The following is a 12473-nucleotide window of genomic DNA, read 5'->3' on the forward strand; positions in this document are numbered from 1 at the left end:
AGCATGGTCAGATGTAGTCTGATCATAGGAAAAGGGTTTTCCTTGCAAAAACTAGCTTTGTAAATGTTGACCAATCATTCAAAAGTGCAGCATGGCAATTTTCAAAGGATTTCCTTTTCCAGTCGGATAATATGAATAATTCCTTAGAGGTTTTCATTTGTTTTTGTTGTTTGGGTTTCAAGCACTCATGGCTTGTCAGTACTGTCATTTATTCTTACCAATTCCATTCCCTGAATGTAAGCTCCTTGGGCAGGGCCCCCACTGTGGTCCCATGTAGAATGCAGACCCACCCTGGTCCAGAGCAAGCAGTGGGGCAGCTGAGGCTCAAGGAGAGGGTCAGTGGCCTGGCCACAGTGCCCACTCGTGATTGAACCTACCCTCTGGCTCAGCCATGTGGACTCAACAGAGTGTGGCCCTCAGTTTCCAACATTTGTCTTTGTAAAGGCTGGGCTTATGCCAGTTCATTTTTCTGCTCTTCAGACATTTGGGTTTGGGAATTAGAGTGAGTATGCAGATTTTTTAAAGTATATGGGACTTTTTCTACACTCTGACATATTGTAACCTTGTCTGTATTATTTCCATGGAAGAACCTTTCCCTTTCTGCTTTACCCTGACTGTACTATGATCTGCTTTCTGTCTTTTCTCAAGGTGGACCTTATATGGGAGGACGCTCTGTTTATGTTTGAGTATTTTAAGCCCAAGACCCTTCCTGAATTTGACAGCTACAAGACCAGCACTGTGTCTGCTGACTTGGCCAACCTTCTGAAGAGGATCGCCACCATTGTGCCCCGCACAGAAAGGCCGGCCCTGAACCTGGACAAAGTCTCTGCCTACATTGAGGGCACCTCGGCCGAGGTAGGAACTGAGCATGGTGGAGCTGTGTCCCATCATTTTTCCCTCCGGCACTGCTGCTTCTGCACCTTGTCTGCTTTCCTTGCTCTATACCAGAAGTCAGGTCCATGAGAAGCCTAGTGTCTGTCCTGTGCTAATGTGAATGGTCCTGGGTTTGCAGCGTTACTGGTCACATCTGAGACCCTGACTCCATCTCCCCTTATCCTGCTCCCTCACCTGCCAGGTGCCCTGCCTTCCAGAAGGGGCCGACCCCTCCCCTCCGGTGGTGAATGAGCTCTACTACCTCCTGGCTGATTACCATTTCAAAAACAAGGAGCAGTCTAAGGCTATCAAGTTCTACATGCATGACATCTGCATCTGCCCCAACAGGTCAGTGACCTGGGCATAAGGCCAAGCAGGGAGGGTTGGGGTGACCCCAGCTCAGCAAACCCTTTCCTGGGCCAGGTTGGGGTTTCTCTGCCATAGCAAAGAGATCAGGGGAAAAGGAATGAGAAAGTATGGTTAGCACTCTGCAGTTATTAGGAAAGGCAAGAGACGGGTTCTTCATAAAAAGAGGAGCAGTGGAGAAGTCTTCCTTCCAGAAGATACCTGGGATGAGCACTGGCCTCAGAGAAGGTATGAGGTTTCCATCTGGATCCAGGCCAGCAGGGCAATGGGGTGCCATCTGGTTCCATCCTCCTGGTTCAGTGCTGCCTCCTTTCCTGGCTTCTGGCCCTGGGAAATGGGCTGATGTGTACTATGTGTCTTTAGCTAATGGTTGTTTCCTTATTTTGGGGAAAGGGGAAGGTAATAGAAATACTTAAGCTAGGAGTTCTCTTTCCTTGCTCTGATGCAAGTGTTGGCAGTAGCAATTGTCATGACAGTAAAAGTAGGAGAGCGTATTGTATGTGAGGCTCATGCTTTCTTCCCACTGAGCCCGGGTGGCTTTTTCTTAAATTGTAATGGTTGGCCTGTTCATCCTGAAAGGGCTCTGCTAAGCTCATAAAGTCTGATTCATTTGATTGAGAGGGAATATTTTCTCATGGCCTCCACACCTAGGAGGTAAGCCTTGGGTCGAGGTAAGCTTTGTATCTGAAGGTCCAGAGTAGTATCTGTAGGTAAAGTATTCAGGGGCCAGGCCGCAGAGGCTGCCCATCCTCAGGGGAAAACGCAGAGCTCCATCTTGTCAGGACCCACCTGGCCCGGGGGAGAGGGGCTGGGATCTAAGTAGAGAAACCAGTTTACACAACTTCTGTAGCTTGTGGGAGAGGTTCTCCCAGCCCCCTTGTTGCTCAGCGTATGTTTTCCTTCAGGCAGGGAGCCATGTATTGGTGGCCCTGGATGTCCTCTTTGGGGTCACTGTGGACCAGTTTGGTAGGGGAGATCCACGCTCAGGCTGGCTGAGTGCTCCTGTTCTAGGCAGTGAGGAGTCACCTCCTTTGCCCTGCTGCCTCCATGTCTGAAAAGTGAGGGTGATAAGACCAGCCTGCCCGTGGAGAGGTGAGAGCCTGGCGTGACACCTCGCACCCAGCAGCCCTTTGGGTTACAAGACAAGGTTCGTGACAGCTCATTTGGGCCTCCTTCCAACTTGTACGTGTACCGGTTCAGAGGGAGTCAATCTGTCAGGCTTGGCCTGCTGGCAGCCGTGCCGTAGAGGTGGGGTGCCCTGTGAGGACTGGCCCCAGGGCCAGGAGGAACTTGGTGGCCTAGTCCTGACCCTCCTTCATTCTGGCCCTCACGAGCAGGTGTCAGGGAAGACTTGGGCTCAGTCTCATCTTCTGTGCTGGCTAAGATGGAAGTTTGGATGCTGGCCTTTTCTTTACACTTTCAGAGCCTGCTAGACACAGGTGAAGCCCATGGCAGACAGCTGGGTGTGTGGTGGTGTGTCCCGGCCACAGTGTTTGTTGGTGGTCCCTGCAGGAAGAGCAAGTCTGCGAGAATGCTGGCGACAGCTTTTCTTGACCCGTCCACCGCTCCATCTGCTCTTGCTCAGCTGGGATTGGGCCACCTTGGCCAGGGGTTTCATAGAGTGGCATTCTCTGGGGCAAGATGGGAATAGGTCCCAATACAGCTCATCCCTCTGCCAAACAACTCTGAGCCTAGTGCTGGGAGCAGGCCTGCCCTACGTGAGTACCAGCCCAGCGCACAGGCTCTGGATGCTTCTTCCTCCTGAGTTCGTGGCATCGCTGGCCCTTGGGCTCCCTACTGTCCTTGTGGGTCAGCACTCCGCGAGTGTGGGTTGTGCGCTGCTCTGCTAGAATCAAGAACCCGTGTCAGGACTTGGTTTTTGGTGACACACAGAGAAACATTTTGAGTTTTTGTGATGAGGTGTCTGTGTTCTTGGTCACTTCTATTTGTGGTTAGTGGTTTCCATTTTGGTACTTATGCAGGTATATGGGCACACACCGTGATTTGGTCCCTTCCCTCAAGGCAAGGGCAAAGGGGGTTGCCGAAGGCATTCTGGGAGGAATTAAGAGGGGAAACCCTCAGTGTGGAAGGAGCTGGCCCTGGTGGTACGTCCCTGACAGGGTTCCCCACCGTCTGGAGGGGAGCTTGACACCTACCCCTATGCTTCCGCCCCCAGGGTGACCTGAGCAGAGCCCCGGATCCCAGGCCCTGAGGAGGAAAGGGTACACTCAGGGCCTCCACACAGGGGCTGAAGCCTTCATTTTTGCTATCCCCCATCATCACTTAAGCCTTCAGGCCTCTTTACTGCTCCTTTGCTCATACTTTTTCATCTTTGGGTGCCTGGAGTACGGCAGAAGCACGTGTGAGCTTCACAAGTCTGCTCTGCCCTTACCACACCTGTCAAAAATAGTCCAGAAAGCTAGTTGGCCAGTTTTAAAGTTAGTACAGCAGTAGGTCAAGAATTGTCAGCATGTGGAAGGTAGCATCTGTTATGTGATTGCTGTCTATTCTGTTGTCTGTACTTGCACTCAGGAAATTCCACTCTCCCAAGTGCCCAGAAATTGTCTTGGCCTTCGTCATCATCACAGCCTTTTACATTTTCCCCACCACTTTCTTTCAGGTGATCTCAGAACTGTAGGCTCTCAGCCATCGTGGTCCCCTTGCTCTCCATATTGCTTCTGGGAACTGAGGTGGACAGGGCAGGATGTGGTCAAGGTCCCAGAGGGAGAACCATGTAGAAGCTACATGGCAGTGTTTTTAGGGTCTTGGCTGCCCCGTGCTTTTGGTCAGTGAGTGTGTTGATGGCAGGTGCTACCAGTGCGGGGTTAGGTGAGGTGGCAGCTGGATGAGAGCCTCCCTGTCACCTTGGATGGGCCATGCCTTGTAAAGCACCCCTTTTCCTTTCCATCAGAGACATTCTTTGGGTAACCCCTCCAAGCAGGGAAGCAAAGGGGAGCAGAGTCCAAGAGCTCACCATGTTAGCATAATTTGGGCTCGAGTCCATGGGGCTTCTCTTAGAGCACTTACTGAGTACCTGCGAGATGCTGAATGACCTAAAATACATGTCTTGTGGTGTCCCAGCAGCTCAGCTTTCTTGATATGGGTTTTCTTAGCCACATTTCATAACTCAGAAACATGGAGTCCATGAGTGGTGGAGCTGGGCTCTGGGTCATGGCCTGGGACCACTCCCCTGGGGCCTGGGTGCCTTGCCCAGGCTACCATGTCTGCAGTGCTGTAAGGGCAGCTGTGTGTTCACTGGTGCTTTTGTCATGACTGCAGGTTTGATTCCTGGGCAGGCATGGCCCTGGCCCGGGCCAGTCGCATTCAGGACAAACTGAACTCCAATGAGCTGAAGAGTGATGGTCCCATCTGGAAGCACGCCACACCTGTCCTGAACTGTTTCCGGCGGGCCCTGGAGATCGACAGCTCCAACCTGTCCCTGTGGATCGAGTATGGCACCATGTCCTATGCCTTGCACTCCTTTGCCTCGCGCCAGCTGAAGCAGTGGAGAGCTGAGCTGCCCCCTGAGCTCGTACAGCAGGTGAGGAGGGGCTCTGCAGAAGGGCTGCCATCCCACCCAAGTGCCCTCAGGTGGCCAAGTTCTGTCCTATCTGTTTTTTGCACTTGTCCTCACAACCAGGCTGGGAGCTCATGGATGATTCTTCTCGTGAAACTGAAGCCATACTGTGGTCAGTGACAGCTTAGTCCCTGGTCTTTAGACACCCAGTCTGGCATTGGTGAATTCAAGGCCAGGTTCTTATCATCTGGCTGGTCAGCCATCAGTTTTCCAGCAGTTGAGAGGCAGGGAAGGGGTGTTGGCCACCAGAAGTAGCTGTCTATTTCCGGTCCCCTTCATGTTTTATTTTACTTTATTTTATTTATCTTTTTAAGTAGGCTTCATGCCCAGTGTGGAGCCCCGTGTGGGGCCCTGAGATCAAGACCTGAGCTGAGTTCGAGTCAGACCTTAACTGACTGAGCTACCAATGCGCCCCTTCCTTGTTCCCTTCAAAGGAACTTCTTGGGAATTTTGAAGTCCATCTTGGTAGGGGACTCCCCTAGTGCAGGTTGCTGGGTGTCTGGCCCGTGGGCCTTGGCTCCTTGAGTTGGAAATGAAGGAACCACATGACATTTTTGAGGCTGGTGTGGCAGTAAGATGACAATCCAGAAGGGTTTCCTAGGAGAGCAGAGTGCAGAAGGGGCCTGTTTCTTCTAGTGATCAAATGTGGTCAAAACCCAAATGAGATGATGACCTTCTTCATGTTGCCATTGGGTTGTTGAGGGAACCCAGTGAGAGAAGGTTTTCAGCTGAGGCTTTCAGCTACAGCTGTGCCACTGCTGTCCTCTGAAAGCCCCTGTGTCCTCGAGAGTGGACCTCTGTTGTCATACCCAGCCCCCCATTCCGACACCTGCCACTCTTCAGCGGCAGGCTCCCAGAATGCTTGGCCTCACAGTGACCCTGGCCTCCTAGCATTGTGCTAAGTAGGGGAAGTCCTAGCCTTGTACTGCAAAGAGGTAACAGCTCTTTGTTGCTTTTACTGATTTTATTTGAAAGTGAGGTGTCCTTGGTGTTAAAAATTCAATTGATATGGAAAAGCATAAATGAAGGGCGCCTGGGTGGCTCAATTGGTTGAGCATCCGACTTCAGCTCAGGTCATGATCTCACAGTTTGTGAGTTCAAGCCCTGCATTGGGCTGTCTGCTGTCAGCTCAGAGCCTGCTTCGGATCCTCTGTCCCCCTCTCTGTCCCTCCCCTGGTTATTCTCTCTCTCCCTCTCTCTCTCAAAATAAATAAGTAAACTTAAAAAGCATAAATGAGAATGTAATAATGACATAAATGTCACCCCTTTTGTATGTGGGTGACATCCCTACCCAACAGCACAGAGAAGAAGGGGAGGGGCTGCTGTCAGCACTAGCAAAGGGTCACAATGTGAATCCACTTACGGTGGGGCTCAGTTACCCTGGTAAAGGTGTGATTGGGACTTTATCTTAGTAATTAAATAATAATGAAAATAACTCCTAAGTCTTATGTTACTAGGGCTTTGGTGATCACAAGGATGTATTAATTCTTCAAACGAACCAAGAATGATTGAGTTTGGTTGGTTTGAGGGGAGCTTAATTTTCTAATAGTTTATGATAGCACGCTATGACGCTCCTTCACCTTGGCAGCCTAAATTTCGACAGCTACTTTTGCAGAAATATTCGAGAGCTATTTGCCTCTCCCAGGATTCTCTGACATCTTTGTGCCTTAGAAGCGTGTGTTGCGGTCTCTTCCTTGACCAGCAGTCCTCCCTTTGGGCAGTTGTCATCCATGTTAATTGTGCCTGGTGCTCATGTGCAAAGGCTTTGCCCACATTGCTTCCATCAGCTTCATGAAATCCCGCATCTTTTGCAAAGTCCCACCTCTTTTGCAAAATTTGCAGTTTAACTTTGCAATAGGTATGCATTATACCATCAGCAAGAGACAGACTACAAAACTAATGAAGTGAGCTGGCAGGGATGGACCTTAGTGAAAATGCTGGGTGGATGTGCTATAAGAGCACAGGCTCATCTGAATGTTCCCCTGCTGTGATGACTGTTGTCACCCTGTGTCGACAGCCATGGGGGCCTCGGATTTCTCACACAAAGTCTTGCTGGACATCGGTGTGCTGTGCGATACACTTTGGGAAAGCCTTAAAAAGGCTACCCTTCTGTTTCCACACATTTCCCAGTCTCTGCACAGCACCCACACTTGACGAGGGTAAGCTGGAAGCACCATCTGGGGCTACTGTTTAGGAATGCCAGTGACCTCACCTTCTTCCCATGAGCTCTGGGTGTCACTGCCCCCTGAGCCCAGGACAGTTGTCTCAGGGTTCCAGACTCTGGGCACCTTGGCCCTAAGGTTTTTCCCTCTCTTTCTCTGCTCAAGTAGGTCAGCAAGGACAGTAGCTTCCACACCTGACTGGGCATCAGAACCTCTTTCAGGGGGGTTGGAGGGGGTGGGGAGCTGTTAAAAGGCTGCATCAGGGACTCATAGTCAAAAGCTGCACTTTAACAGGGTCCCTGGGTGGTTTACATGCAGCATCCAGGGGGTAGGCCTGGCACCAGTGGCAGAGGACACAGGTGGAGGGAAGGGCAGCGTGGCCATGAGGGACCCTGCTAACCAGCTGACCAGAGACAGGTGTCGGGTTCTGTGACTGGGCCAAACCCTGGAAGAAAACGGGGGAGAGAAGAGCAGCATGACCCTTGTTTAACACTTATAGAAACCCCTCTTCAATTATACGAAGAAACACCTTCTTTAAAACAATTGGCAACAGTAAAGACAAAGCTAAAACCTTTTTGTCCCACCCCCTCATTTCACTCCTGCTTCAGAGCAACCTACAGTTTATCTTTCCAGACTTAAAAAAAAAAAAAAAAACACGGTTATTTATGTATACATGTACTCCTAGAAAGAATGCCATGATTTATCTGTTCTTTTCCTCTAGCCTAAATGCTGTCATGCTGTGTATGGCATCGAGCTTCCTTTTCACTCAGCACCATGTTGAGCTCTTCCCATGCCATGCAGCCCTATTTCTTGGTGACTGCCCTGCGCAAGGGCCCCTCCCTCCCTTCTGTTATTACTGCAGTGGCCGCAGGGCTGAGCAGGCTGGGAATGGATCCTGGCAGTACGAGGAGCACCGACTATTATCCTCTACTGGGACTCACTGGGGTGGGTGGAGCACGGACCTTGGGATTCTGTCTCTAATCCTCCATCAGTGATGCCAGTGGGATTTAGCAGAATAGAGGTTTTCCAGGAAGTAAATATGAGGAGAAGTCAGAATTCCTTTTCTGCCATTGGCACTTGAGGGTTTCATTTGTAGAACTCCCCTAGAGGAGGGAACTTGTGGCTCCCCTAGGAAGGGGCAGGAAGGGCAGAGTGGGCGACAGACAGGAGACACAGGTTGACTCCCTGCACACCTCTTCCCTTTGCTTGTTCTTTCTCCTGCATAGCTCACAGCCTCTGTGGTTGAACTCCATTCGGACCCAGTCGAAGCCATTGGCCCAGGTATCGCAGGGCCTGAAACTGGGCTGCCAGGCCATCTTCCCAGAATGTAAGGTGGTGGCAGGAGAGATGGAAATCCACTAGGCATGCAGGTGTCTCAGCAGGCAGGGAAGGAAGGGGGTTTTGCATTGTTGTCCGGGGTGAACACTGCCTCGCAGCGCTGTCCTATGCCTCCTGTTTTTTTTTCCATCGCTGGCAAGGCAGTTTCCTACTATGAAGTATGTCATGGGGACACAGCCCCTTCCTTGGTTGCTAGAGCTATGTTTGAGTTTCTTGTGTCTGATCAGATGAGCTGTAGGGCACGTGTTAATAGCTATATAAGCTGCTGTGTACTTCAGCTTCTGCCTGCAAACTTGCCAAAGGTGTCTGTTTTAGGAAAACCAATGCTTTCCCTTATTGTCCATTCTCAGGCAAGGGCAGAGGCTTTGGAGCCAGAACCTTCTGTGTGTCCTGAGGGAGGAACTTGATGTTTCTGCTGTGGTTTTGGTTGTAATTGGGCTGACCATTCCTCGTGTATGGCAGTATTGTATGAACTGATATCTCCTTAGTCCCTCTTATGGGCTGGCCCTGGGCCAGGGACCCTGGCCATGGGGTGAATGAGGTGCCACAGCAGAGGGTGCACATCTCGCTCTTGGATGGAGAGGAGGTGTGAGGGTGTCTGGCAGAGCTCTGGAACATGCTGGATCCTCAGTGGCCATCCCTCCTGTTCTGTCTGAAGTGTTCTGACTGGCACAGCTACAAAAGACAGGAACTCTGGTAGCATGTGCTTTATGTGGGGCAGGGAGGGTGTTGGCCTCTTGGTGGGGATCTATGTGGTGCTAGGTGTCAGTTTAGATGGGGCTCTTCACAGTTGCCCTTCCTGTCTCAGTAGGTGGCTGTATGACCTTCAGTGGCAGAGCTGGGTGGGCAGAAGGCTAGTGACTTGGTTAAGGCCACGTAGTTACAGAGCAGTCATAACAAGACTCCACTGAAGTGTTTGCCTTATACTTAGATCTGCTACAGAATCTAATTTTGGAGGGGTATGATGGAGCCACTTGGCTTGTGCTGTGTTCTGGTCTTACACTGTGGTTCTTTCTATCATATCTCACTCATTGATGGTCTCTTTTCTTTTTCATTTTATTTACTTATTTTTAGAGAGAAAGAGTGCTAGCATGGGAGAGGGGCAGAGGGAGAGAGAGAGAGAGAGAGAGAGAGAGAGAGAGAGAGAGAGAATCTTAAGCAGACTCCATGCTCAGTGTGGAGCCCTATGTGGGGCTTGATCTCATGACCTGGGATCATGGCCTGAGCCGAAATCAAGAGTCAGATGCTCAACTGACTGAGCCACCCAGGTGCCCCCCCCGTTGATGGTCTCATGATTCTTAGGTGGTAATTTTCTTTCTTTTCTTTTTTTTTTTTTTTTAAGTTTATTTATTTATTTTGAGAGAGAGCAAGCTGGGAAAGGGCAGAGAGAGAGAGAGAGAGAGGAGGAGAAAAGAGTCCCAAGCAGGCTCCACGCTGTCAACACAAAGCCTTATATGGGGCTCAAACTCATGAACTGTGAGATCGTGACCTGAGCCAAAACCAAGAGTTGAACACTTAACCAACTGAGGCACCCAGGCATCCCTAGGTGGTAACTTTCTTTCCCAGGAAGTGTTTTGCAGAGCACTGGGGTAGCACCAGGCTGCTTTGTGTTGGCCCCAGGGCTATTGCTGCAGTGGGGCATGGGTACTGCTCTCACAGGCTGCAGGCAGCACCCTTGCCAGAGCTTGGTGCCTGCAGCCTCTCCCTTCCTCTGGTCCCCGAGATGAGACTAGAAGAGGTCGCAGCCTCCCTGCCTCTGAGCGAGAGCCATGTTGATGAGGGCCCAGAGAGCTGCAGAGCTGGGAACAGCTGCCCCTGTGGCCCCACACAGTCAGGGTTTCTTCCAGCTCCTAGCCCAGGAGTTCTGGGATGAAGGGATGCACGTACTTGATGGCTGACATCTCACGTCAGTGACACCTAGGTGCTGGCCCATAGCCCTCATACAGGGACTAGAAAAAATTGGAAAGCATCTTAGAGGTTGATCTTCTGTCCTAGCTGTTTCCACCTTTTGGTGTGTGAGAGGGTGGCTGGAGGCACAGCTCCAAGGCAGTGGGTCTTGGGTGGGGCTTAGGAATCTACCCTTTTGTAAGGTCCTTCTGGAAGGGTGCAGAGGACAGGGTGGGAAGTCCCATGGTACCCCAGGGGTGCACATCCTCTTCGGTGCTGTGTTGCTAGGTGTTGGGGGTGTTCACCGTGTCTAGCTCTGCTTGCCCACCCTAGTGAGCAGGTGAGAAAAGTGCTCACCGCGTGTAGGTGAGGGGGCTCATCTCAGAACATTGGCACTGGCTCTCGGTGTTCTCGGCTGCTGTTTGCCTGGCTTTCCTGGCAGCCCCAGCCCGATGCTGTCTCCCAGGCCCTCACTGCAACCACAGTGAGGGTTGTAGTTGGGACCTTTAGAAGGGGGTCAGTAGGTACTTCATAATCTCCTAAACTGTGTCCTTCAGGGTGGGCTGGGGGGAAATAAAAGAAAGGACACTGGAGTTGACATGAAGTGACCTGGTTTCAGTCCAGCTCTGTGCCTTACTTGATGTGTACTTTGGTGTGGTGGGGCGGGGTGGGGGGGGGTGTCCCTAGGCCTCTCCACACTGTCCTCAGCTATGAAATGGTGATAACACTTCTGTGTCTCAGGGTTGTTGACAGGATGATAAATTTCGCAAGGAAGGCAGCAGGGCTTCCCTATGGGATAAGGCATGATCTTGTGCAGGTTCAGACCGTGGGCTAAGCCCAGCCTCGTCTCGTGGTCTCATTCCAGATGGAGGGCCGGCGCGACAGCATGCTGGAGACAGCCAGGCACTGTTTCACGTCGGCGGCCCGCTGTGAGGGCGACGGTGATGAGGAAGAGTGGCTCATCCACTACATGCTGGGCAAGGTCGCCGAGAAGCAGCAGCAGCCTCCCGCTGTTTACCTGCTGCACTACAGACAGGCTGGCCACTACTTGCACGAAGAGGCTGCCCGCTACCCCAAGAAGATCCACTACCACAACCCACCTGAGTTGGCCATGGAGGCCCTGGAGGTGACACTGTGCTGGCCGAGGGCAGGGAAGCAGGGCAGGGGTGGGCCAGTCTCTCTGTCTCCCTGGGGATGGGGCATGAGGTCCCAGTGACTCCCATGCAACCCGCTGGAAACTTCTCTGTGTTCAGCAGCTTTGTGTGCGATTAAATTAAAGCGGCCTTTCCTCTCTCTTTTAAGGAGTGCTTACTATCCTTTCTGGGAGAGGAGTGTCTTATTTGTATCTCCCAGAAGAAAGTCATCTTTCTTCCTTAGCACATGTAGGTTCCAAGAACCTGACTCAGTGATGACATCATTGCAGCACAGCATCTCCCAGTGCCCAGGGCATCCACACTGCAGGGTGGCAGGAGAAGGCTAGGTGCCCTTGTCCCTGGCGAGGCCATAGCGTATGCCCAGAGCACCCAGCTTGGCAGGACAGGGCCAAGGGAGTAGCCTGTTTTCTTGACCCCAGACTTGGGTCTTGTGCTGCTCCTCAAGAGAAGAGCAGTTGTTTACAGCTCAGATTTGCTTTTACGATATCTGGAACACACAACTCCACACTCTCCCCGATGCTCAGTGCAGTCCTGTGAGGCAGGCTGGGAGGCTGCAGCCAGCACATTTTGTAGGGAGGAAACTAAGCACACGGGTGAGGATCCAGATATACTTGGCCCGGCCCAGGACTTGCTGCTTCCTGAGCACTTTAGCTTTGCCCTTTCTGAGGCTGCGTGCCCAGTGCCTGCCAGTCCCGTGTGCCCAGCAAGCTTCTTGGAGTTTGGGGTAGAATCTGCTTGTTTATTATGCCTTGTCTGCCTTTATATACTTTTTTTCTGATTATAAAATTAACACACATTCATGGTTAAAATATATATAAGAATCAAACGTTCAGAAGTGTTTAAATTAAAAAAAATTTTTTTTATCATTTATTTTTTTAGAGAGAGAGAGAGAGCTGGGGAGGGGCAGAGAGAGAGAGAGAGACAGAAAATCCAAAGCAGGTTCCACGCCATCAACACAAAGCCCAACATAGGGCTCAAGCTCATGAACCATGATCATGAGATTATGACCTTAGCTGAAGTTGGACACTCAACCAACTGAGCCACCCAGGTGCCTGTCAAACATTCAAGAGTGTTTAAAATAAAAAGCTAAAGTCCCCAGTGATCCTATCCTCTTAA

The 12473-nt window shown here is 51.2% G+C and overlaps 1 protein-coding gene across 7 annotated transcripts in view; it reads left to right on the top strand.

Moving 5' to 3' along the window:
- Positions 1-12473, top strand: part of CABIN1 (calcineurin binding protein 1) — a 152391-nt gene that overhangs the window by 54252 nt on the left and 85666 nt on the right. For all 7 annotated transcript variants that reach the window (XM_019467117.2, XM_053902129.1, XM_053902127.1 and 4 more), the window contains 4 exons: positions 649-855; positions 1076-1221; positions 4519-4780; positions 11069-11329. In XM_019467117.2, coding sequence (XP_019322662.2) covers positions 649-855; positions 1076-1221; positions 4519-4780; positions 11069-11329 — 876 coding nt within the window. The remainder of the gene's footprint in view (positions 1-648; positions 856-1075; positions 1222-4518; positions 4781-11068; positions 11330-12473) is intronic.

Source organism: Panthera pardus, unplaced genomic scaffold, assembly GCF_024362965.1.
Source record: "Panthera pardus isolate Hobbes unplaced genomic scaffold, ASM2436296v1 HiC_scaffold_15, whole genome shotgun sequence".
In the NCBI taxonomy this organism is placed as follows: domain Eukaryota; kingdom Metazoa; phylum Chordata; class Mammalia; order Carnivora; family Felidae; genus Panthera; species Panthera pardus.